This window comes from Tupaia chinensis, unplaced genomic scaffold (genome assembly GCF_000334495.1).
Source record: "Tupaia chinensis unplaced genomic scaffold, TupChi_1.0 Scaffold139767_1, whole genome shotgun sequence".
Taxonomy (NCBI): Eukaryota; Metazoa; Chordata; class Mammalia; order Scandentia; family Tupaiidae; genus Tupaia; species Tupaia belangeri.
In genome coordinates, this window is record NW_006199647.1 from 638,523 (window position 1) to 664,850 (window position 26,328).

Here is a 26,328-nt window from a genome sequence, read left to right on the forward strand (position 1 = left end):
TCTTCCCCCTCCTCTGATTGAGAACGTGGCTTTGTCTTAAAAGTATACTTTGGCTTATTTGCATGAAACCATCCCAATAAAACATGAGTCTATGGAACTCCTTCCAGAAGGGCCCAGCCCAAATGACAATAATCCCATCTCTCTTGCCAGTGACAGCTTCAGAGATGGACAGGGGACCCGTTCTGGCCCATGCCACGCCAGGCATCAGCTGGGATCTCCAGGGAAAGCTTCCTCCCTGCTAAGGGAGACTCTGAGGGGGCCCTCTCTGCTCCCTGCACACGCATCAGAGGGGAGCCTGTGGGCGGAGGTGGGCAGCTCAGGGGACGGGCACCGACGCACAGCCCGGGGCCTGGGGGTGTTCCGTCTCATGAAACAACACGGTTCTGTACTGCGTGGGCCACTGTGGGTTGGGATCCACCGCTGAGAGCCAGAACCCAGTGGTCCAGCTTGAATACCAGTAATGATGGTGACAGGGACGCGGCGGCCACCGCTCTTTCTGAACGATGCTGAGGAAGTCTTGCACCTCCCAAGCACAAGCTGCTGAGTTTGGAAGTTACAGGCTACCCAGACGGACGGCCGGGGTAGGGAGCTTTGCGAGCTGGTCGCGGGCAGGCAGACGGCGGGCGGCTTCAAGTACCTCCACTGTCACACTCGCTTTCTCGGGGGCTGATTCCACGCAGGCTCGTTAATTTGCACGTATGTCTTGAAGGATGATTCTAGAATGCTTCCCCTGGCCAAGCCCCAACTCGTTAGTCTGAAACTTGTTTCAAGAGAGTCCAGATGGCACTTTGGGCCACTGACTTGGAGAACCTCACTGCAGGCCAGCACTCTAGGCGAGGCACGTGGAGGATGCGGGCACATGAGCCGGTTCCGAGTCACCTGGTGGAGTGAGGACAAGTGTGCACTTCACGCCACCTGCCGAGGCCTTCCAGATTCTCCGCGGTTCCACTTGCTCTTCTGGTTGGCTCTGCCCAGCCCTGAGACCTGATACCCCTGTGACACCGGCAGCCATCGGAAGTAGCAGCTGATTCACCGAACGGTAAGCCCTTGAGCTGTGGGGCATCCTGCCAAGAATACCCAAGGCTTCTGCTCCTTTTTTAGCACTGGGCTGGCTTTCTTGTGCAATGCTGGAAAGCGGATCTGAGCCAGCCGCCTGGAGGCTCTTGGCGCTGACATATTTCTGAGTAAGACGGTCTTTAGAAGGCGCTGGCTTAATCTTAGAAGGAAGACAACTGCAGATTCAGGTCGTACGCCCCTTTAGGACTCATCTCTTAGAAGCGTTGTGGACCGAGCCAGTGCCATCGCTGTGTGTAGCCTGTCCTCTGTGGACGGTGGCCTTGCTGTCTGGTTATGTTCTGTAGCCCTCTCTCCCCTCCACCCTCCCACCCCCCTGGCATTAGATAGTAAACTCTTCTAGGTCAGAGAAAATAGCTGCTTCCTCTGCATTATCGAGTAGATATTTATAAGTATCAATAAGTATTGACAAAAGACTATAGGATGATGAATCTATTGTAACGGCAATATTTAATGTATGGGAGCAAACTAGCAAAACAGGCTTTATGTAAGTGGGGCAAGAGGGTTTCCTTTTTGCACTTGAAGCAACACCATGCTTTGAACCCACTACCCTTTGAGGGTATTTACTGAGTGAGTGAATGCCCTTTGTAGAACGCAGAGTTATAGGACTGGAAGGCAGGTCAAAGAGACCAACACCGTCCCACCTTTTAAAAGCAAGTTGTTCCAAATGAATGAAAATGGGCCAACTGATAATTTTTGAAAGATCACAAACTTGCACAGAAATCACGCCAGCATTCCGAGGTCTCTACTCTCAAGATGTTTTCTTCATGCCCTGTACCGGAGGTGGTGAAGTCACTGACACAGTCGTACTCAGACACACACACACACGCACACACACACACACACACACACACACACACACACACACACACACACACACACACACACACACACACACACACACACACACACACACACACACACACACACACACACACACACACACACACACTCACAACTTAGGAGTCTTCCAAAGTGAGGAAAAGAAAAAAGTAGAGAAAAAAAGAAAGAGAGTTCCAGACAGATGACTAGTTGCTGGGGCTGGGGTACATTTTTGGTGTCACATATTTATCTTCCATTCCTAATGTCCCCCGCCCCCCCGGCCAAGGCTGTGGAAACATGGCCTAGCAATAGCGAGGGTAGTGATAGCTTTTTGTTTTATAATGCACTGAAATGATTTCCTTATGGTTAAAGAAAAACAGGCTATTCTTTAGCTTAAAAAAAGAAGCACGTGTAACTGTAAGGAGGGATACTTAGGTTTTGTAATTTCCTTTGGACAAAAGTTATGACTTACTCTGGATAAATTCAGTAGCTTTATATAAAAGACTATCAACCAGAATATGCAGTCCTGGGAATTTTGGCTCTGTGGACTTCAACGTTCTGGATGAAGGCCAAATGAAAACATCTTCCTTCTGGCCTAAGGAGGAGTAAGCTGAGCGAGCTGATTCAGCCGTGCCAAGGTGTGCACTGTCCCTACGCGGCTGCCAGCACCTGCTTCAGACCCTGTGGCCTTCGTCCTCAGCACCAGGACTCTGAATGGAACTTAGGATGCTTTCTATTTTCATTGGCTGTTAGATAACCCTTTATTTTTCTGTAAAACGAGCAGCCTGAGGTCAACTCATAAGAAAAGCCACGCTTTGTCTTTTCTTCAGCACATGCATAACCACCCGGGGCAACTTACTCTTTCTCCTTTGGGACCTGCGGGGCCATGGGGTCCCATGGGACCATCTGTACCCTAAAAATAAAAGACAAAAATAGGATAAGATGAGACAGATCACATGGGCTGCAAGGAAAGCAGTTACAACCCATCCTGGCCTTCTCCTTGTACTGCCTGCCTTCGAATGTCAGGAAGACAATTCATCCCTTTCCAAGCGCTCTATACGTGACTCTTTCAGGCCAGTGGTTTTCAAGACGCTCATGCAAGAAGGGTGGGTTACGTAACTGCACATCAGTGCTGGGCACACACACAAAGCCACCGCCACATTTTCTTGTGTGTTTCCTCCCTGCCTGAACGGGACGTCTTTGCTGGCCCCCAGAATCGTAACAAGAAATGTGTAATTAATTGTCCTTCTTGTCCTCTCTTCCTAGGTCCTCTCTTCACACCCAAGGCTGCCCTTGCCAGGAGCACTCTGAAGCCTTGTTTGCAGCTATGGAAGTGGCTGGGATAGTTATGCCAGTGGGAAAAAAGATATGTGAGAGAGGGAACCAGCAGTTAGCGTAACGGCTATGTCGCTGGACTCCCACGTAGTCGACCGCGGTTCGCGTCCTGGACGCGGTGGCTTAAAACTCACGCCGGGCGCGTGTGCATGCGTGCCCAAGATCCTGAGAGGAGACTGGAGGAGAAGGGATTGCAGCGTGGCCATCCCCCCAGGGGGGTGATTTCTTGCTTTCTGTCTCTATGTCTCTCTCTGTCTGTCTGGCAAGCGCACGTGCCCTATAGCAAAAACCTCTCCGAAAAACCCCAAAAAACAAAAAACAAAACAAAACAAAAAAGATATGCGAGAGCAATGTTTAGCTGTTCGATCCCGACGTGCTGCAGTTCTGCTGCAGCGGCGGGGGGCGGGGGGGGTTCCACGGCTGGGACTGCTCCGCGGGTCTGCAGCCATGATCCAGTACCAGGCTGTCTCCGGCAGACCGGGGGGCCGGTCGTGTCAGTGCACGGCCGACTCTGACTTCAGGTGGGTAATATCTGAGTAAATCCTGGAGCACTGAGGTGCATGACAACAAAGGAGCCTGAAGCAGGTTTTTAGAGTCGAAAAGCTTAGAATGTCTTTTAGGGTCTTCAGAACATGGCCAGGATGTCATGCACACCCACTCATTTCCCAGAAGACTATGCCTGGACTTCCAAGGAATTTATTACGGTATTGTGAATGTGGGAACTAGTCGAGCGTGATTTCCCTGCAGCTCTGCCGCTCCTGTTCTGCTATCCTGGTTTACTTTGTTAGAGCCTTGTGCTATGAAAGAACTCAGAGTTTCAGACTCATTCTCATGTTGGTGAATTGTCATCATCTGAACGGATCTTTTCCTAACAGCCTGAACTTTAAGTTTCTCTTCAGTAGATTTCTAGGTACCGAGTATCTGCAGCTGAAATTTAAGAGATGGAGCAGTTAAGAACCAAAGAAAAAAGACAAAAAGACAGAAGACAGAGAAGCCATTTCTATGAGCAGATCGCTGGAAGTCGGTCTCAGGAGGAAGTCTCTCAGATGGACACACAGCAGAGGGGAACGAGTTATAGTGACATCACAGTCCTTTGTTTTCTTCAGAGGTCTCTCATGGACTGACAGGGGCATGCCTATTGGTTATGGAAAAGCTGTCTGGGCTTCTAAGATGTCAGGCCAACTGGACTGGTCTCTGGCCAGTCACTCCCCACCATCCAATTACCCAGACTTAACGTGGCTTCAGAGAATGTTCTGGGTGCTTGGCTGTTGAGAGCTGCACTTGTCCCGTCCACCTGTCCCCTTTCTGCCTCCATCTTTGCCCACTGTCCCCTCTCCCCCAGGGCGAAGTACCCACCACACGGCTGAGAATGTGCACACCACGCGCAGCCTCAGAGTGGGTCGGAGGAAGACAAGGACAGACTCACCCGGGATCCTGGCTTTCCGTCTAAGCCAGATGCTCCCTGTGGTGTGGTTGGTAGCGGGTTGGTGGGTGTGACACGAACGACAAGAACAGAGATTAGTATGTGGCACCGATGAACAAATGCAGCACTTCAAACAACAGAATATGCAGTCACGGGGCTGGGGTGACTATCACATCACTACGAATTGTTAGTTAAAAAACAGAAAACGAAAAACAAACCACGTGACACTAAACATCCCACAGGTGATGGCATTTTAATGGCATTTCTATTCGATGAATTCTTATTCAAAAGTCAAGTTAATGAGGTTTATCAAGTGAGCTGCAAAACTGTTACTGTGTGCAATCCCCTGTGAAGGCCGTTTTCTAAAGACAGTCCCTTCACTCGCAAAATAACTAAGGTTCTGAAGAAAGCATCGTGGCCACTTCCTAAGAACGGGCTCATTGTGATAATCACTCCAGGTCAGCATTTCAGAGAAGGAACAAGAGCTCTATGTATGCTTGTTAAAAATGTAGTTCTGAATCTCAAACGCGGGGTTTTAACAGGCCAGCCTGACTCCGAGGAGTCTGCATCGCCACGTGCTGTTTCCAGACTGTTCGGGCTGCTCTCCACGGTCACCACTAGAGGGACTTCGAGGGACAGGAAACAGCCAGAAAAGATTGTGTGCGGACAAGCAAAGCTCTGTGACTAGGCTGTTTCTCCGTTGGTTTAAAGTAACGCTGCATCATGGCCTGAATGGGAGAGGCCTTCAAAATCAAATGTCCTCTAAGTGCGCTTTTCCTTATCTTGTTCACTAGGCTCCACACAAACCAGGAATGACTCACAAGTGGCGTTCCCAGTGCTTTTTGTCAAGACTAAGCACAATTATGTCTTTATACGGCTTTTGTATCTCAAAGCCCAAATATTTATTTACGGCCTTTTACAAAGAATGACTAGGTCAAGGAGTGTTTAAGAAAGACAACGACTGGTCATGCCAATTTTCTTGGCAAGGCTGTGGAACTATTTTCCAATTTTATGCTTCAGATGCAGTTAATAATGCAAAATGGAAGAAAAATCTATTCCAGCTGCAAATGCTGACAGTGATGCTATTCCATACATTTTGGATGGCTTTAGTTTTTTTTTATTTTAAATTCCTCTGTATAATCGTATTAGGAGCCGTACAATTAGTGCAAGATGAGTTTGTAATGACGACACTAAACATTGTGTATTGTTGTTTGTTTAACATAAGCACAGGTAGAGCTTTTAGTTAACTGCTGTATAAAATTATCAGTAGTCCTACATTTGGAATTAGGACAAACTGCAAAGAAATCTGCTTGGAAGTTAAATATAAAATGGAGGAACTGAGTGTTCTTTTGCCTGTGAATATCTGTCACCCTTACTGTAACATTTGAAATGGGGGGGGGCACGATAAAAATGTCATTCCATCCACCTGGAATGCTGGGCCCGCGACTCGCAGTTACAGAGGGCACAGGACTGCATGCCCTGGTCTAAGTGGCATGGCCTAACCTAGCATGTGCCGACACAGGCTAAAGCCGTTCATTCGGTAAACTGTGTGTCCGACCTGCGCAAGGCACTGGCCGTCACATGGAGTAACTTTGTGCTTAGAGTCCAGTAGCTACAGGGAGAACAAAATCAATGGCCATGCTTGCTGTCGTCCCCACAGCTCTCAGGCGCTTACACACGGTTTCCTGTGACTGCCTTCATAGCTTACATTGCTAATGCAGTCTATTGACTGTTATCTGCATTCACCGAACAGATAGCATACAATGAGCTTAAAATTAAAGCCTCATATTCAATAACTAAAAACAATTTAATTGTTGCAAAAGAAAGCTGGCATACAGAGCATGAAAAGGGAAGATCCTTTTTTTATTAAAAATAAAAATCTCTAAACAACTGCAAAATGCTTCTTGTAGACTTCTCAGTGTGGCCACGTGAACGTCGTACCAGGGGACTTCTGAAACAAACAACGCAGAACACAGACCACCGAGAGGACAGACTGGTGGAGGAGCCGCCGTGGCAACCGCACCATTGCCCACGGCTGATCGTCACCTACGGAGGCTACCGTCTATGGTACCCGACGGGAAAAAGCGACACAGAGAGAATTTTAAGCTGCACTAAATAATGGAAGCATTCGGGAGAAATGATGAGATAATAACCACTACACTTTGCAGAGAAGAGGATGCTGGGAGAAGAGTGCACTCTGAAAGAGGAAGGGCGGGGTGTAAGGGACACGGCAGGGATGGACAGCATTGTCACGGGGCCCTCCTCGGACGCGAGAACAGGCATCGGGGCCAACAAAGAGGGCTGAGCTCGGCTCCCACATAGTACGCTTTCTGATCACAGAGATCTCAGCAGGGAGAGAGCCTCCGAGTAAACCAGAGTTGTTACATGGGGTAGAAAGAGAAGTTCGAGATTTGCACTGAAATGGAAAGTTTTCTTTACTTACTGGAAGACCAAGGGGTCCTCTGTCACCCTTTTGACCCGGTTCACCCTTCAATCCTTTAACACCATTTAACCCTGGTTCACCCTAAATGCAAAAGCAAATGCCAATTTTGGTCGCTGTTATGGGTGTTTAAATGGAGAGAAGAGCCAGTCTCCGAAGCGGGTGCAGATCCCAGTTTTAGCGAACAGCAGCGTCAGGCTGGCTTGGCCTTATTATTTTTTTTTTTTTATTTTTTTAAATCAAGAAAATTAATAAGCTGAAATTGTCAAATAATATCCTAGGGAGCAAAGCTCCTAAGAGTATGTGTGACTGAACTCCTGAATGTTTGAGCTCTGGTTCAAGAAAACTGGGGCTACACTGCATTGCTCGAACCCACCCGTCCCAGACAGCTAAGTGGGGGAGTCAGAAGCCCACTCTGCAGACGGAAAACTGGAATATGCTGGGCAGTGAGACAGACAGACATTTAAGCCTTTAAGCATTTTGCTTCGGGGAGTGAGCCGCAGGGTAGCAGCTGATGTTTGAAGTGCAGTCATTTAGCTAGTCCTCATTCAGGACACCGCCAAGTCGGGCCCTCTGTGGATTAATCAATGGATCGACAGCAAATCGCCCATCCCAGAAGGGAGTATGAAAGTCAAAGGACTTACGTGTAGTTCTACCAACCGTCCATCTGCCCAGGGTTAGAACAGAGGACGTAGGAGCCGCCGTGGCGACCGCACCATCGCCATGGCTGTTCGTCATTAATGTCACTCAGGGTGACATCACGAAAGCCATGGGAAGGGATAAATCTCTTGACTCTGTTTTTAAAACTGTGAGACTATGATAGACCTCTTTCCCGTCCGTAACAGCACGTTAGACAAAGCTCTGGTCTGTGCACTTTCCAGCTTTTAGGTAGACGTTACGTGGCCGAGGCAGTCTTCAAACACTTGTGAGGAGATATCTTCAGACTCAAATGCCCCACAGAGTCTGGCGGGACAGAGATGGGAGGGAGGTTACATCCGCATGGCAGTCTTGCCGGACAGAGGTAGGGGAGGTTACGTCCGCACGACAGTCTTGCCGGACAGAGGTAGAGGAGGTTACGTCCGCACGGCAGTCTTGCTGTACAGTCTTGCCGGACAGAGGTAGAGGAGGTTACGTCTGCACGACAGAAGGGCTTTTGCTGCCCGCCCGCCCGCCGTCTGCGGTGCTGCGATCTCCTGCCTGTCCCGTGAAGCTGGGACCACAGGCGCACGGCCGCTCACCGCCCTCACAGACTTTGCTGCCCATGCTGGCTGCACACTCATGACCCCTGCCTCGGCCTCCCGAGTAGCTGGCACCCCAGGCATGTCTAGCTTTTCAGCTGTTTAGGGTGGGCCTGGCATGGAACCTGGGCCTCCCAGAGCCTCAGCCTGCCAAGCAGCAGCGTCAGCGAGCACCTGCTATCACGCCTGAGCCAGGGAAGGTTTTTCTTTTTTCTTTTTTTTTAGGTTTTTGCCATAGGGTGCATGTGGTCATTGGAGAGAGACAGAAAGAGGCAAAGTGAGAAATCACCCCCTAGGGTGACAGCCATGCCATGGTCCCTTCTCCTCTATTCTCCTTGGATTTTGGGCACACATGCACATGCACCCAGAATAAATTTTAAGCTGCCAGGTGTGGGACTCGAACCATGGTCGGCCACATGGGAGTCCAGCACCTTAACTACAAGGCTATGAATTTCTTGGTGGGGAATCATGCATTGGTAAGAGTGAGCATTAATGGAAAAGGTCAGTTTAAAACAGTCCAAAGCCAGTGGCATAAAGCCCGAATGTTAAGTCTGGACCTACATTCTAGTCCCAGGTCTGTCATTAACTGTTGTACAATGGGGGCAGAGAAGATCCTCCTGGGCCTGGACTGTATTATTTATAAGTCAAAGAGGTAATCGATGAAGGCGGTTCAACTTTGTAACTTCCTGAAACCGAGACCTGGCGACGGCTGAAGCTGCGTGGGCAAAAGAGGAGGCTGCACCCTGGGCAGCAGAAGGGCCTCGGGCCTCTTCCTCCTCGCCCGATGGCGATGGCCAATCTGAACCGTTCGTGGAGTTCATGGTGGTGTCACCGTAGTCACTGTGGCCAGGCTGGTCTTTGGTGACTTTAATATCCAAGGGGAAGCCAAAAGTTGGAAGCACTGGCTTAGTCCAGAGTGTGAAAAGAAACCCAGAGAGGTTAAACGATGACCAGGTCGCAGCGCTGGTGGACGGGGCACTCCTCTGACCCCAGAAGACCATGTCTCGTCCTCAGCTCTAACCCGTGCTTCGGAGAGGACACTGTCACTGGCCTCATCGCAAGGTAGGGATTCGAATAAAGAGGCGTGAATACCCGTGCTGGGTGTCACCTGCCTGGCCAGGAACGGGAAGTTCAAGTTCCCTGGTTAGACTGACCCAGCTGCCATCCGAGAGCTGCGGGTCAGCAGGGCCAGCCTCCTGGTGGAGAGGCCGGGCTGCTGGGGGCTTTCTGGCTCCAGGGCCAACATGCACTGACGCGTCTCTCTGCCGCCTTCTGGGTGCTCCGACTCACTGCCGAGCTCTCGGGAGTCCCGCACCTCCTGGCTAGCAGTCCGAGGGTGAGCTGCAGGACGCACCTCTCCAGAGCAAAGCACCGGAACCCTGGGAGAACGTCGGACTTCAGCTGGGCAGCTGTCAGCCACGCTGGCAGAGGTTCGCTAAGTCTGTGACAGCCATATCTCCTTAGCCGTCACCACGACACTGTGCGTAAAGGCAGGAGGGAGAGGCCTGCTACGCCACCTGAGAGGAGAGCACGAGGCCTCGCCGTAAACGCTCTCTGGAGGAGAAGCCTTCACTCAGGGCTCGGTTTACCCTCTAGATGCCCTCTGGGTTTACGGAAATGCCAAGAACAGGTGCAGACCTGCACGGCAGCTGCGGCAGTTTCAACGTGAGGAGCGACTCTCCTGAACCCGCAGCGTGGGAGACACTTGTGAGTGACACGGCCTCTCTCCATCCAGGGCGCTGACGCCCCGCCCGTTCTAGGCCAGATGAGGTGCACGCGGCCAGCGCGTCTAGGTGCAGTACAGCTGCGCGGCAAGCAGACGTCAGTGCTGTTCAGACGGACAGCCAGACGCTCCAGAGGCAGAGCAGCGGGCTGGTCTGTAAACCCTGCCTCACTCCTCGGCGGTCGGTCTGAGCACATCAGGGCTAGTAGCTTCAGACGCTTGCGTAGGTGGCAAAGAGAAAGGCCGCGTGAGGGATAACTTATCTGCAGGCGATACAACTTAGATGTGTTGTAGGGCATTTTGTGCTGCAAGATTTAAACATCTGCATGCTTAAAGGCTTAAAGATTATGGACATTATTCGACAAATAAGTAAGACAGGACAGACATGCTTCCGCCATGCTCCGCGGCCATCGAGGAAACAAATCAAACTATCAAAGGATTTGTTGGATTACCTTTGGGCCAGGAAGTCCGTGGGGTCCCTGGAAACAGAAAACGCCATTTAATTAAAAGTTGATTCACTCCTTTTTAGCAGAAGTGAAAACTTAAATCAAATAATAGAAAAGGTGTAAAACAAGAACCCTCTTGTCTGAGACGGAGCTGGAGGCAGGACGGTGGGTGTGTTTTCCACCTACCAAAGTTCCGTCCAGCTCTTGAACTGCTTTGTAAAGGAAGTGCATGAATAGCAACTCTGTTTGCTAAGTGCCTGTGAGAGGGATGGAGAAACCTGACAGGGTTATGTAAAAGAAAAAATAAATATTAAAAACTCATATTGCTCCTATTTCTCAAGTCTCCCCTCTGTCCTTTTAAAATCTGGGTAGATGGTGGGAGCTGCTTCCCAAGTTGAAACAGAACACAAGTCAGACTTACAGACATTTGCCAGAGAAAAGCCCTGGACTTTGTACCAGTGAAGAGGGGATCTCTACAATGAATTCCTCTAGACCAAGGTGGAAGGAGTTAAAGGACACCGAACGTGAGGTGACAGCCAAGGTTGGGACCCTGTATCGACCTGACTTTTATCTGCAGATGAAGGAAAGGGTTCCCCTACAAGAAGGCTCAGCCTTTCTATTTAGACTGCACTCATCTTGTCAAAGAAAGTTCTTCAAGATTCTTACAGTCATGATTTACCAATGGGAGGAAGGCAGGAGGCACGCATGGTCAGAATTGAACACCTGTGTATTTTGTGGAGACTCTAAATGCAGAGACTAAGGAGACAGCCTGATTAACTGAGGTTAACACACTAGCTGTAGATTACTTTAAACTTGTCAAGTGATTTCAATCGACTATCTGGAGAGAAGAATACGTAAAGAGCCAGCGGTGAAACAGGACAGCAGAAAAGCTCGTACCAAGCAGCACCTAGATACTCCGTCCGCGCTGGAACCCGCGCTCCCTGCAGATGAGCTGCATGTGAGCATTTCCAGGAAATGGCTGTAACTTCGTCAGGTGTGTTTATCTCCTTTAATAATGACTTAGAATTCACTTCCACAATTTTACTACGTGGACAGAATATAGCATTTTCTAATGAAATCTAGCTTACAGTAAAGCAAGTACTTTAAAAGCCCAAAGTATGCCATTTGTTTCTTTTCTTTTTTTAATTGCCAGAGGGCATGCACGTTCACCAGGGAAGACAGAGCCAGAGGGAGACAGAGTGAGAAAGCACTCCAGAACGTTGTAATCCCTCCCCCTCCGTCCCTCCTGCGGGCTTTTGGGCATGCATGGGCATGGACCCAGCATGTTTTCCAAGCCACTGGGGCCAGGATTCGACCTCAGTCGGCCATGTGGGATCTGCTCCCTTAGCCATCAGGCCATGAGGCCAGCCCTTGCTTAGTTCTAAGTTTTCGAACTGCTATGCATGATAGATCTCATGCATGGGCATGACAGAAAGACCAAGGGGAGGAGAGAGAGGGAGGCCCCTCCACAGGGCTCCGCGGGCCTCCAGCCTGCCGGGGCCTGGGCACTTCCACCATGCCGGCATGTTCTCGGGCCAGCCAGGCCAGGATGCAAACCGTGATTGGCATGCGGCTCCCCATTCCTCAGCCTGGCACACCGCCAGCTGCGCCCAGGCCAGGCCGACTCCGTCGCTTTGGGGAAGCAGGGTCACTCACAGTGCTCTGAGACATGGCAATGCCGTTGGTAGGAAGTGCAGGGGCGGCCCTCATGGCCTCGGTCATTCTGCCTGCCCTGCCTCAGGGCACCGAAGGAGGGAGGAATGGCTGGGGGCCCGAGAAAGCACTCCAGAACGTTGTAATCCCTCCCCCTCCGTCCCTCCTGCGGGCTTTTGGGCATGCATGGGCATGGACCCAGCATGTTTTCCAAGCCACTGGGGCCAGGATTCGACCTCAGTCGGCCATGTGGGATCTGCTCCCTTAGCCATCAGGCCATGAGGCCAGCCCTTGCTTAGTTCTAAGTTTTCGAACTGCTATGCATGATAGATCTCATGCATGGGCATGACAGAAAGACCAAGGGGAGGAGAGAGAGGGAGGCCCCTCCACAGGGCTCCGCGGGCCTCCAGCCTGCCGGGGCCTGGGCACTTCCACCATGCCGGCATGTTCTCGGGCCAGCCAGGCCAGGATGCAAACCGTGATTGGCATGCGGCTCCCCATTCCTCAGCCTGGCACACCGCCAGCTGCGCCCAGGCCAGGCCGACTCCGTCGCTTTGGGGAAGCAGGGTCACTCACAGTGCTCTGAGACATGGCAATGCCGTTGGTAGGAAGTGCAGGGGCGGCCCTCATGGCCTCGGTCATTCTGCCTGCCCTGCCTCAGGGCACCGAAGGAGGGACGTGTGCCTGCCACTCCTCTAACCACGTTACTGAAGCCCTGGGTTTACGGAGTGGCCCCAGCAAGGATTGCGACCTCTAGCCTGCCTGCTGGCCATCCTGCCGCGTCTACAGTGTCCGCTGAGCTGTTGCAGCGCCAGCCTTCCCTGTGCACTGCCCACCTCCCGCGGGACGTGTGGGCGGTGAGGCAGGGTCGCCGAGAGACTGAACTTTCCTAACCGACAAGGCGAAGCTCTGGCCGTGTATGTCGTCCGGGGAAGGAAGCTTCGGTTTTCATCACGCGGTTTCATAAACGTTCTCACTGAACGTTTCATCATCAGGTCTCGAAGCTCCGTGCTTCGAGGGCCATTCTCCAGGGGCTGTGAGCTTCACTCTGGTCCTGCCCTGGGGGATGAGGGCAGTCAGACTGGGCAAATGCCCTGCAGGGTTTGGACCGTGGGGCTGGAGAAGCGATCCCAGCTCTGTCTCCCCTGGACCCAACTGCTCTGCCCAACGTGTGTGCAGGGGTGGACAGCAGTGCTGCAGGGGTCAGGGCGGGCCAGCTCAGCCTCGTGTTTTCTGTCCATTCCGCAGAGAACAGTCTGGAATGCAAGCTGGCTGTCTGAGGGGGCTCAGGCACACTCACACACAGAGGAAAGCGGGAAACTTACCATGGGACCTGGGGGGCCGTGGGGACCCGGGGGGCCTGGTGGGCCGATGATCTGTGCAACCAAAAATAAACATCCATTTGGTTATTCCATTGAGACAAAAAATTCCTTTGTGAGGATAAGAAAGCTTCAGAAAGATACCGAGGTTCTATGAAATGCATTTAAAGGAAAGGAAGCAACTGGTTGTCCAGAAATGCTAGACCACCACAACCACTATTACACCTGGCACTTCACCGGGCAGACCACCACAACCACTATTACACCTGGCACTTCACCGGGCAGAGACGGGGCTTCACAAAGGCCACCACCGTGCTGTGGGGAAGACACCCCTCTGCAAACCTGCTCCCAGCTCGGATCTCAGGGACAAGGCCACAGACCTCTCCTCTACAGTCTGACAAAGCAGGAGGTCTGTGGCCTTCCTCTTCTCAGCGCACTGCCTGGCACAGGTGGAATCAGGCAGGCACTGGGCCCGTGCCCAGGTTTTCAGGAACTTACGGAAGGACCCTGAGGGCCTGGCAGTCCGGAGTCTCCCTTTTCTCCTTTCATTCCGTTGGCACCCTGCAAACAACCGTCCAGCAGAGTTAAGCCAGGAAAGGCGTCCCCGAAGTGTAAGAGACGGCTGCATCTCCCCAAACCCATATTCCTGACGTGTTACTGTATGATGCACCTGCTCTACACAAGGATCCATCTCCTTGCATTTCAGCCTTAAACCGCAAGCTTCCTAGCCCCCCTGTGATTGTGGGTGATCTGTGAAATAAACCCACAGTAACTGAGAACTAGCCAGAGCGTGGTGGCTAACACAGTGTCAAACTGGACGGTAAGTCGCCTTTCACGTGGTGCTGACCGTACACAGCAGAGGTAAATTTCTGAACTCAGGCTTTATTAACATTGATCTATCTACCTCCTAGTTTTATTTATTTAAAAAATGTTCACATCTCCGCTTGCTAATTCTCAGTAGAAATTTGGGGAGAAAGACGCCATCTTATCACATCATACACAGAGAACACACGCCAGGGTAAGTTTTAAACATCCTCCCACATTGCCTGGCTTACTTCTCATTGCGGCTTAGTTTATGATGATCAGAGACCACCACGCGTGCTAAATTAAAGTGACCAATCAGAGATACCTGCTATCTTCTAGTGAGAATGACTGAGGAAACGCGAAGGTTTCCTTCATGATTATTTGGCTGCAGGCGTCAATATTCCAGTTCTTTTTTGGAGTAACAGGCCGACACCACCTCCAACAGTTTTAAGTAAAAGTATGATGTAGCCGCCAGACGAGGCTGTAGTTAATAACAACTCTTTGCTGCTTATTTAATCCTACTAAGAACAAATCATCCAAAGGGAGTCGTACCGGCAGCCCGGGGAGTCCGATTCCTCCTTTTTCACCTGGCGTGCCTGGGTCCCCTGGATCTCCCTTTGCGCCCTGGAGCCCCTGCGAATGACAGGCATGCAGTAAGTCTTCCTGCCTCTCCATCCCTCCCGCCACACCCTCACGGGAACAATTTCAGATCCACGCTGTCCCGAGTGGGCCCGACGTGGAGGTGGCCCTGATTTTCACGTTCAGGTGGAGTTATCTGTGGCAGCAAGCCTCCGCGCGGAATCAGGGCCGTCTCCCCACGAGACGGAGCAGTTAAGTGCTGACGCTTAGTCCCTCTAAGTATGGAAACCATGAGTTTAGGTCTAACATTGTTTCTCCTGGTTTCCTAATTCTCTCTCGCCAGTCCTGTAATTTAATGGTTTTAATTTAATGGATTTAATTCCTGACAGCACAGGATATGTTTTGAGCCAGGACCCCTTGTTACAAGAACAAAGGTTGAAATCAATTCACCCCACCTACCCCCCGACCGCCTTAACTCCAGGCAGAAGTCCCAGTTCCTGTCCACTTTCCGAGTCTCCTCCTACACGGGTGTAACTGAGTAACTGACCGGTGTTAAGCTCGCCCCACGCTGACCATTACTCGCACTTTTCCAGTGCTCTTGGTTTTTCTCAGGACATCTCTGGGAGCTGAGCCAGGATGCCATTTTTATTTCCCTTTTACAGTGAGGAAATAGATAAATGTGCATTTTGAATGGTAAAAACACCCCTGGAATCTGCAGTACTAGCATGGAAATTAATTTGTGCTGTCCAGGACTTTCATCCGAGGGCCTCGCTGCGACATGTCCGTGTGCCTCGTCCTCCAGCAGATGCGATCAGAGTTACGACGGGAATGGCTGTGTACAAAGCTGCCCATCTCTTCCACAGGCAGGGACAGAGCAGACCTTTCCTGGGACCTGTTTTATAGCTCCAAGGCCAGAACCCCAGGGGGGCAGTGGCCAGGTGCCTGCATGGGCTGATGGCCTTCCCGGCTTACCAGACCTGGCTGGGCCCAGGAATCTAATGACAGGCCCGCTGGACCAAAGCTGGTGGAGAGTTTGCACGCCTGTAGACCACAGGGACCGGCCTTGGCCGGTGGCATGTTCTCATGCCTGGCAAGTCAGTTACCATGACGACCCAGTGAGGGTGGTAACGCCCAGCTTTGTAGCACAAACCTGATCTGTGATTGGCAGGACAAATCACCTATAGAATACAGTGTCTTCAATCCCATCTTCCTAACGTGCTATCACGTTACCTCAGCATACACTCCGATACTGAGAATAACGCTGCTCCGAAGCCCAGTTTCTTGTCTAATATTTTCTCCAAGGAGCATCTGCTCACTGTCTCAAAAGTGCCTTGACTCCTTAGGATTTTCTTGATTTCAGCGGTTTATTGGAAATAATAGAAATGCAGAAGGTTTTAAAGATCCTGGAAGTAACCCTGAGGCCCCACGGCTGTCCCCATTCTCTGGGTCAGACTCTTTTGGAGGGGATTGCCAAACCATGGCTGGCAGGCCGGAGCCAGCCCAGGGACTGCTTTGTCCAAGCTGCGTGCTTCTCCAGACCCTGATAGAACAGTTTGGCAACCTTAGTTTCAGGAGAACTCTGGGAGGGACAGCTGCACTCTGCAAAGCGCGAGGGTCCTGCTTGTCCATCCCTTTTCTATGGCGCTAGGAAATTTGGTATGCTCTTTATTTGGGAGAAGAAAGCATTGCCGAAATAATGCAAATAAGTAACGTCTAATTTTGTAGAAACTGTGGTCACTGATAACAATCTCGAACTGTTTGCATTCACTGACAAAAATTAGGCTGTTCTTACTGACGGGTCAGGATCTTACCAGGCTACGAGAAATCTGTGGAGGAGCCCCTGGGGTACTGATAGGGAGGATTAAGAACAGAGCTTTAGCATCAGGTGTGTGTCTTTGCAGATTACCTGCTCTCCATCAGCTCCTGGGACCCCCGGAGGCCCGTGGTCTCCCTGTGAAGATAAAAAGCCAGGACTTGCCTCTCGTTACCATGGAAACAGACCACACTAAGCACAGTGCGCTGGCTGGCTACCAGTGCCATCTGACTTGGAGCAAGTGACTGCAACCCAACACGACTGCTGGAACATACTCTGAAACTCTGTGAAACAGCCATTGTCCTTGGAGAAGTACGATGCTTTTATGTGTACAATAGCTAAGGTCGAATTTTTCTTATTTTTCCTCCATGTTAAATGCAGGTTAAGAAAGTAGTAAAAGAAAAACCACAAAAGACAACGTACACTCTGGCGGTTGGCCGTGTCACAAAGCAACGACATATGTCTCAGCTCATTTTTTCTCTACACGAAATCTGCCCTGTTTCTTTAATTTTCCAAGTTCAGGAAAGAGTAAACCTAACAGTTAACCTAAGAAGTATGAAACAGCGAGTCTCCTGAGTTGACAGCAGTGCTTAACTGGCTCAGTGTGAGCAGCAGGAACAATCCGGACACAAGGAACCGGCTAATACCCTAATCCACATACAATTACTTTGGGATCAATTCCATTTCCTATACTATGCTAAGGATGAACAAAATTTGCTATTCATATGATGATTTATTGGGACTTTCAACAAACTCAAAATATACAGATTTATGTTTGTGGGTTTTTTTTTTTTTAAACTGAAGATGTTCCATTAAAAACAAATTTAAACAATATGCGGTGGATTTATTCAAACAACAAATGATTAGTTAGCTTTCAGTTTGGAAAAGTACTGAGCAAGTACATTTCTCCAGAGCTAAGACATTATGTCACCCCACGAGTCATCCGTGGGGCCGCCATGGCAAACCTCCTGGCTCCCATGCCATGGAGGCCGTGCTCAGCTCTCGGAGAGGGAGTGGCGCCTGCACAGACACCCCAGGAGCTGGACTCGGCCGCCTCTTCTGGAAGGGCCTGCTCAGGGACACTACAAGCTACAGCACTCACATGCCTAGCGCTGCCTTCCCAGGTACAAGTTTAGGAGCCGGGGCCACGGCGTGGTATTGGAGCTTCCAGTGTTTAAGACGTGACCTTGTGGTTCCCAACCACTGAGCTAACAGGGCCAAAAATAAAAAGAGAAAGGGAAGAAAGGAGGTGGGCTTTTCTCATCTCCGATTTCCTGCCCTTCTGGTGGCAGCGAAGTTCGTTTTGCCACAGACGAGTCTGCGGGGGTGGGCGCACCGGCCAGCCCTTTCTCATAGGTCTGAGTTCTCATCAGCATGCGGGGTCTGATAATGACGGCTTTGCTAAGCTGTTCCCTTTAAGATGTGACTCACATATGTTTAAAAGAAAAACATACTTCACACGTTCCATATCTGCCCTTCACTCCTCACACGTGGTTGGTAAGAGTTACTGCTGTGTAAGAAACTGAACGGTGGCCGTGGGTGGAGGCAGGAGGCGTGCTCACCGAGTGAGACCCGCTCTCTCCGTGGCAGACCACGGCCCCGTGGGAACAGGCTTTGGCCGAGCTGTGCTGTCTCTGGCCACTCCCTGTCCCACTCGCCCCAGCCTCAAGGAGAGACCGTAGTGGGGTGGGCAAGGTGGTGCTGTTAGTGGGGAGGCTGGCCAGGGGGGAGGTCAGAGAGAAGGGCCAGGTCCCCCCTCCACCTTGCGTCTAGATGCTCGCCTGCCAACACTCCCTGCCTCGTGGGTTCAGTTCAAAGCCACCCTCGACCCGACCTAGAGGAGCCATCCCATGGATGTCTGCAGCACACGTCTTAAAGCCTGTCTCTGTCTCTAGGCGGTGAGCTCCTTGCTAGAACCCGACTAGGTGTGCGGCGTTACCCGAGCAGGCTCCAGGGACCGCTCTCTGCACACCTGACTTAGAGGTGGCCGCGGCGACGCAGCCAGGGAGTGCGCTCAGCAGTGCGCACTTTTTGTCTAGGTGGGTCCTTCTGCATCTCTGGGTCCAGACACGGACACTTTTGGGCTTCAGTAGGACTTTGGCTGTGGATGAGAGCAGCGTCTGGAAGCTTTGCAGTTTGCGGGAATGAGGTGGGTATTTAGCTTCGGGAACAGATTTTGAGACTTGGTCAGGTGAGGAGAGGACGTGAGAAACTTAGAGCTTGGCTGGTTCCATCAAAGGAAAAGCGAGCCCGAGGGTTGGACCGCCTTGCCCTCATCACCAAGCTCTGAGCAGAGATAGGGGCCCGGGCCGGCTTGCTCACCGGGGCAGCGGCTGCACGCGCCTGGAGGGACTGAAGGACCAGACCGTACTGAGAAATGAAAGTTCAAAATTCAAAACTTGGCATTAAAATTATGCGTGAAGTCTGTGTGAAATATCGGTCTAGTTTTAAAGATAGCTCACGTAGGCAAGGACCTTGGTAATATTTTTTCTTTATATTCTCTTATATAACAGAGAAATAAATTTTCTAGGTACTGCTTTGTGTTTTGAAGCATGTCGAGAGATGAGTACAAGAGCTGACACGTGAGCATGGAGTGTGCGTGTGGACGCGTGTGCGCGTGCGTGACAGGATTAGCCAATAAGCTGTCTGAGGACGTGGATGCAAGATGAATCGGGAAACCACTTGGCTCTCCGACAGGAGTCGGTAGTAAGAGTCACGTCTCAGCACGTGTCGCTCAGCCTAAAAAGCCAGGTCCACCGGCCATGTGCTTGCGGGCTGAACATGGCTGTCTGGCGAAGGTTCGGCTTGAAAGGGTCAGCTGGCCCTGTCGGCGTGTCCTGGCTGTAACGGGGAACCAGCGTCCTACTGTTTTTGGGGGGCATGCTTCAGTGGTGAGATTTATGGCAGAATGTCTAGATACACACGGTGAAGGCGCACGGTAGTGACGCCCCGAAAACGACTCCTAAGATCGTCCTGGGTGCACCACACCAAAGCGCCCCTTGTTCTTTTACTGACGTAATCGGGAGGAGGAATCTTAGTGTCTGAACACGCTCTCCCCAGTCCTTCTCGACGTAAATGTATGTGTTTTTAATGTAATACTGCATGTAGCGTTCCTTTTCAAGTGCTGAGGAACTGTTTTGGGTTTGTTTAATATTTTTTCCCAGTTTTGTCTCCTAAGTGCCGCTCCGTAAGTAGTTCTCCCCCTTCCCTCTCATTTGCTTTCTCCCTTCCTAACTCTCCTTCTCCCTTAGTCCTGGTCTCTCCCCTCAGTCTCTGAAGCTCATCTCTGCCTCTTTAGCAGGCTGATGTTCGAAGACACGTTAGGAATGGGCTTCTCCGACCGCACGCGGTAAACGGAAACAAGTAAATAAGAATAACCTTTGGCCCTTGTAGTCCTTGAGGTCCAGGAGGCCCAGGGGGACCCTAAATCAAGAAAAGTCACAGTTTTAAAAAGTAGCAGGTATGTACAGTAAAGTCATGCTCTGAATAGTAAGCCCATGGCACACACCTCCCTATCTGTCACAGTCAGATACCCCTACTGACCCGCGGCGGGGGACAGGTCACGGCCACGCAGTCGTGGAAACGCCCCACTCACGCGGCAGCTACCGACACGTTTCAGGTGGAAGCTGGTGCGGGTGCTTTGGGGCCCACCCTGTACGGCAGCACAAGAGCTGTCCTGGCCCTCGGAGGGTGCGTCGGGCTCCCAGCACCACCCGGGCGTGACAGTCCTGGCCCCCGCCCAGCTCCCACTGCTCATGCTCTAAGGACAAAGCTGCATTTCTACGGCAAGGGCAGACTTTTCAGAAAATTAACAATATTTTTTTTCTTGACTTTTCACTAAGCAGACGAAGTGATGCTACTGTGGCAAATACCGTCAAAGGTGTTAATATAAGAACACGTAAAGCTAATTCCAGATACAACAGCTGCTATGTTAGTACCGTTTTGACCGGCATGCATCAACGGAAACACGGTCACAGGCCGCGGGAGTCATGCAGCGGGAGTTACCGTGACAGTGAGGGTGGCGATCCGCTGTGGGGAAAGCGTGGACAAGACAGTTACGGCTTCTGAGTACACGGGACAGCACGCATTTCTCAAATAACCAGCTCTCTGATGTCTCAGGACGAGCCGACAGATACTGAGAACATACCACTCTATTTACAATGCAGTAACGTTAACGTAAAAAAAAAGTGTTTGAATCTTGTTTTAAAAAAATCCGTAGATGAAGAAAAGGGAATACCAAAATTTTAATTCGCCTGCTCTTCTAAGTTACACAGTAAAGCAGTTTTATACGAGCGGCGTGTCAGCGCCACCGTGGGCCGGGAAGCTGCGACTGGTAGAACCTCTACCCTAGAAAACCCTGTCATAGCCGACTCTGTACTTGCCTTCTGTCCTGCAGCTCATTTGCTGCAGTAAAATGAATTATTTTCTATAAGATGACGTCAAATTCATCCAGGTATGAAGCGCTGGAGGACTGTGAGATGACACACTAAGTGCGCGCCTCTGACCCGCGATCCCTGATTCATTAGACGTTCAAGTTCACACCCCGAGTCAGGGTCTGTGCTGAAGTTTCGGTCGGCCTATAGCCGCACGGCCTCGCGGGAGAGCACTTTCTGCTAGGGTCTCTGCTCATGGAGAGACAGCGTCCCAGTACATGTTAGGTGGGTGCCCATTTAACCCCGCCCTTTCTCTCCACTGCTCCTGTCCAATCCGATTCAGGCGGCGTTTCGCTATTGCCCTGTAAATGATCTTAACACTGTCTACCTCACGTCGAATGCTCGAGTCTCTGGTGACACAGTGTCATTGTTTTCTAGAAAACGGCCGAGGTCGGCACCGTGTGTCAGAACAGGCTGTGGCCATCACAGCTCCAGAGATACAGCAGGAAAAGCCATCAGTGCGTCTAGGCAAGAAGGCAGCCCGCAGTGTGTGTCCTGCTGGGTAGGGGCTCGTCACCGTCCGAGTGAGGCGTAGCGATTTAATGTATGAGCAACAATGAAAAAATCAGAAAAAAGAAAGAAGGTAGGAAGGCCACAAACTGGGGGCAAATTAAAAAAAAAAAAAAGCCCAGAATTGTACACGAGCACACCTGTGTGGCAGGAGGTGCACTTACTCTGTTCGTAAGGATCCACCCAGGCCTAGAATTGAACTCAGGGTCCACATTTGTGGATGAGAAAGGTGCTTCTTGGCCTCTGAGAGTGGATGAGTCATTTATTTAAAGGGGGCTATTAGAAAATTATAGAGTAGGGACCAGCAAATGGTGTACTGGTTATGTCACTAGACTCCCACATGGCTGACTGCAGTTTGAGTCCTGAACCTGGTGGCTTGAAACTCACGCTGGGCGTGTGTGCATGGGTGCCCCACATCCCAGGAGAAGAGAAGAGTGGAGAAGGGACTGCGGCGTGGCCATCCCCCCGGGCGGTGATTTCTCACTTTCTGTCTCTCTGTCTCTGTCAGTCTTTCTGGCGAGCACATGCGCCCTCTAGCAAATTCTCTCTCCATAAAGGAGAAAAGCAGAATAGATCACTTGTGTACACTGTCTTTCCTTTACGGACTCTAGTTTTAGTTAGAAAGCAGAATCGTAAAAAGGAGGGAGTTGGAAATTTGAACTCTCGGCGGTTTTCTAACATGTGTCATTTATGAATTCAATGTTTCTCACCTGAATAAAGGCTAGTTTTTCTTTTTAATTTAAGGACCACAGCGTGTTTTTAGAATGAGCTGCATAATAAAAGCAAATCATTAATGGCATCTGAGCTCCCAGATGAAGCTCGAGTGACTTTATTAGGTAGTTACATTGTGAGGCCTGAAAACGGTACCGGGTTCCATCCAGTCAACAGAAGAAACGCCAGAGCAGAGGAACCCAACTGGACACGTGCACACGCCAGCCGCCACCTGCAAAGCACTGCATGTGCGCGCAGGGGTCCCGAGACGCTGGCTGGCTGTGGATGGCTGGTGACCGGCCCCTCTCCATGAGAGCTCGGAAACTCAGTAGGGGCTCTCTGGACTGGTAACCCTGGGGAGGCAGATCTGCCAGCGCGGGGAGAGGGCGCGCTGTTCTGGGCTGGGACGTGTGAGCTGGGGGTGAGACTGGGAGGGCTGCGAGCGGGCGGCCTGCAGCCTACTTCGCCCTTCACTCCTTCCGGTCCTCACAGGAGCCTCCGTACCAGTAAAGGCATTTTCTCTCACTTCTCGTAATGGCTCAAACTTAAACTCACCCATGATTTACGTCGCAGAGCAGGCTCAATTTAGATGGTGGTGGGACTTTTTAAAGGCTTGAGTTAGGAAACAAAGCAGTTTTACTGCTAATTGGGGCAAATTAACCACCTTAAATAAAAATAAATGGCTTACGGCAATGTTCATGCATATAACGATTTTTAACTAAGGCAGCAGTAAAGTTTTATATTTTGAATGAGGTATTATTATAGCTGTAATATGCTCTTTATATAATTACCCTACAGTTTTTTGGCAGATTATTTTAGAAGAGGCAATGATGAAATGAAGTCTGCAGAACTGGAAGCACCCGCCATTGATCAGAGGGCTGGAATTAAGTGCCTGTCTACCATCCCTTCTCAGTCTAGTAGCTACCTAACTCAACTGATTCGATTAGGGATTCCTAGTTCATTAGAATTATGTTAGAAAAGCAACACACAATTTTAAAGTGAGAAAATAAATACAACCTATTCACAAGCACACCATATAGTTGCCGTAGGAACCCCGTAAGAATAATCTGTCTTGTTGAGGCATGAGCATGAGCCGGTCTGCTAGGATGGGTGCGACTGGGTTTCAGTCCGACAGAACTCAAGGTGGGAGGAGACTGACAGCTTATACCCCTTCACACCAAGATGTAGGTGTCAGATCTGTGAGAAGCACAGTGCTCTTAAGCCCATCAATAAAAGCGTTCAGGAACACCTAAAAACAGCCCAAGAATAATGTTAGGTTTCATGGATTCGCTGAGAAAAATCCACTTCAATAACATCTTCATTGTTAGATAAGATTGCTAAAACACGGATGTATTAAGCTAGTCAGGAGCCAAGGGGAGACTGAAGCCGAGATTTCTTTCCTAAGGAAAGGTTGCTCGCGTCGTGCCAGACTCTGATAATGCAGTGCGTTCAGAACTCAGCAATTTGCAGAAAGTGGCCAACGATATTGGAGCATTTGTTGGCAGCTAAGAGCGGGTACCAAGTGCATGTGTGATGTGTGTGTCGTGGGCACCACCACACCCAGCTCCTTCAGATGAGGGGCCAGGTGCTGCCATGCTGCCAGCGACCTGTAACTCCATCTGCCTTGGCCTCCTCAGTAGCTGGGGTCTCAGGTGTGTGCCACCGTGTCCGGCTGCCAGCTGGCTGGGGTTGAACCCAGGCCCCAGGCAAGCCAGCCCGTGAGCAGCAGTGTGTCCAGCACGGCGACCACAGCTGCCCAAGAGCAGAGCCCTCTTAGAGACGGCCGAAGAACTACGATGCTGCTGGAAGTCTGTGTTCTGCCTTCATCGCTCTCTCCACACGCAGTTACCGATTTGTGGGAAGGAGACAATTTAGGAATCTGGGTCTGGAACAGAACAGCCAGAGGGCGCTGCTCACGTCCCTCCCCGTCCCTAGGGAGCACCAATTCCCTGTGTGTGGAGTCTGCTGGCCAACAGCACTCCCCAAGCCAGAGACGCGCTTCTCTCTGCACTTTACCAGAAGGGGAAAAACAAGAATGAGATGGCCAGAAAAACAGGCTGAGCTAAGGATGAGGTTTGCAACAACTACTGACGAAATCCTTTAGTAGTTACGAACGGTAGCTACGGTAGAGAACCCGGAGAAGGGTGTGTGTACTGTACCTGGACAGGACAGTGAGAGGTAAAGATGGACAGCAAGCTGAACGGGTTCAACTGGCAGAGAAATACCTAAAACCACTAATCTGGCTTGTGAGCAAACAAACAGCTTATAGATATTAGTTAAGTATACTCACTCATTCAATGAATAGCTATTTATTTAGCATTTGCATATCCAGACAACATCAACCTAAGACAGATTTTGGTGGCAGAGAAGCTTACAATCTGGTAAGACTGAAATCGGTTTGCAATGTGAGGACACTTAACTGTTGAACTTTCAGCCCGGTACAGCTTTGAGCTATAAGGTAGGAGTCAGAAGGGGGAAAGAAGGAAAGAAGAATGGGACGATCCACAGTAAAAGAAGACCCACACGGACGTGGCAGAAATGACGGCACAGGGGAGCCTGCAGTGAGGAAGCGAGAACCCCGTGCAGGCAAGGCCAGGTCAGAGCCAGGAGAGCGGGATGGAGATGGTAGGGCTGCCCGGAGCGGGCAATATGGGTCATTTGGGTCTCGAGTGAGTCAGGACCACTGGCGTAGTGATCGTGTATGACAGCTGGGCTTGGGGTGAGCACAGGATGGATTAGAGGACAAGGAGGCGCCAGGGAAGGAGGAATGGACAGAAGTTGTGGCCGTGTTGGGCAGAAGTCCCGGGTGGGGGTCTAGCTGGGAAAGGACAGAATGCGAAAGTACAGGGGACTTTGTGACAAAGGTACCGGCAGCACCCGTGAGACAGAATGAATGAAATTCTAAGAACAGCTTGAAAGTGGTTCCCAAGTTTGTATCCCAGGAAACTCAAAGACTCACAGCACCGCTAACAGAAACTAGCCGAAAAAGACACACATGGGTAGGCAGAAGGGGCCGGTGCAGCATGTGCACCGGCAGGGGTGGGCGAGGCAGCGGGCCTCCACGGCAGAACAGGCCAGCTGGAGGCCAACGCGGACAGCCCGGAGACGAGCGGACTAGGAGTCACAGCAGGGAAGCACAGCAGGGAGGGATTGCACCCAGACCACGGGGACCTGAGGACACAGCTTAGGAGACAGAGAACCTGGAAATACCGAATCAACTGTGTCCATCAGAGAATAAAAATGGCAGAAATGAAAATACAGGATCAGAGAGACCAAAGAATTTCCAAAGGAAGGTGGTTTGGTATAAATGTCACAGAAAATCAGGACTCACAGGACGAGTACAGTGGGCTCAACTTGGAGATGACTGCAGACCTTCCTAAGAGAAGCTACGAAGAATCATGACAGCATGAGGCTGGAGCACAGGGGGCCTCAGGACGGCTAGGACGCGAAGGCGACAGAGATCGCACGCTCAGGAGTGGACCGGTGCTGAGTGGCAGCCGAGTAAGAACTGCCCAGGGAGCTGAGCGCAGGCCCGGGGAGCTGAGCGCACGCCCAGGGAGCTGAGCGCACGCCCGGGGAGCTGAGCGCAGGCCTGGGGAGCTGAGCGCACGCCCAGCACTATATGTAACATGCCATCACTGTTTGCTCCTCTCAACAACCCTGCAAAGTAAGCAGATGCTGCAAAAACTCTCAGTCTACCATGGAGACACTGAAGCCTGGGGAAGTAAAATGACTAGCCTTGCAGGGGTCACACAGTGAGTAGGCCGGGAAACTGAGGCTCCAGCCCACACAGCTCCAGCCTGAGCCACAGAGCTATTGGCTGCTGTGCTGAGGTCCCTCCAAGCGGGGACACAAAGGCTGGGCCTGCCTGGCACGCCTGCGCCATCAGACCTGGGGAGCTGGAGAGCACCACCGTGGGGGAGCACAGGGGGGGTGGAAAGCTGGAAATCGGGAGGATGCTGGGTGGGGCTCAGGAGAGCGGGGAGTGAGGGTCATTCCTGCCAT

At 51.1% G+C, this 26,328-nt stretch overlaps 1 protein-coding gene across 1 annotated transcript in view; it reads right to left on the reverse strand.

Moving 5' to 3' along the window:
- LOC114004730 (collagen alpha-1(XXV) chain-like) overlaps positions 1-20,695 on the reverse strand; it is a 41,785-nt gene extending 21,090 nt beyond the window's left edge. The window contains exons 1-9 of the mRNA XM_027765824.1: positions 20,675-20,695; positions 20,048-20,092; positions 16,763-16,807; positions 14,830-14,910; positions 13,972-14,034; positions 13,480-13,530; positions 10,508-10,534; positions 7,098-7,178; positions 2,756-2,809 (exon numbers count right to left, since the gene is read on the reverse strand). Of these exons, the coding sequence (XP_027621625.1) occupies positions 2,756-2,809; positions 7,098-7,178; positions 10,508-10,534; positions 13,480-13,530; positions 13,972-14,022 (264 nt within the window). The 5' untranslated portion in view covers positions 14,023-14,034; positions 14,830-14,910; positions 16,763-16,807; positions 20,048-20,092; positions 20,675-20,695. The remainder of the gene's footprint in view (positions 1-2,755; positions 2,810-7,097; positions 7,179-10,507; positions 10,535-13,479; positions 13,531-13,971; positions 14,035-14,829; positions 14,911-16,762; positions 16,808-20,047; positions 20,093-20,674) is intronic.
- Between the last annotated feature and the right edge of the window lie 5,633 nt (positions 20,696-26,328).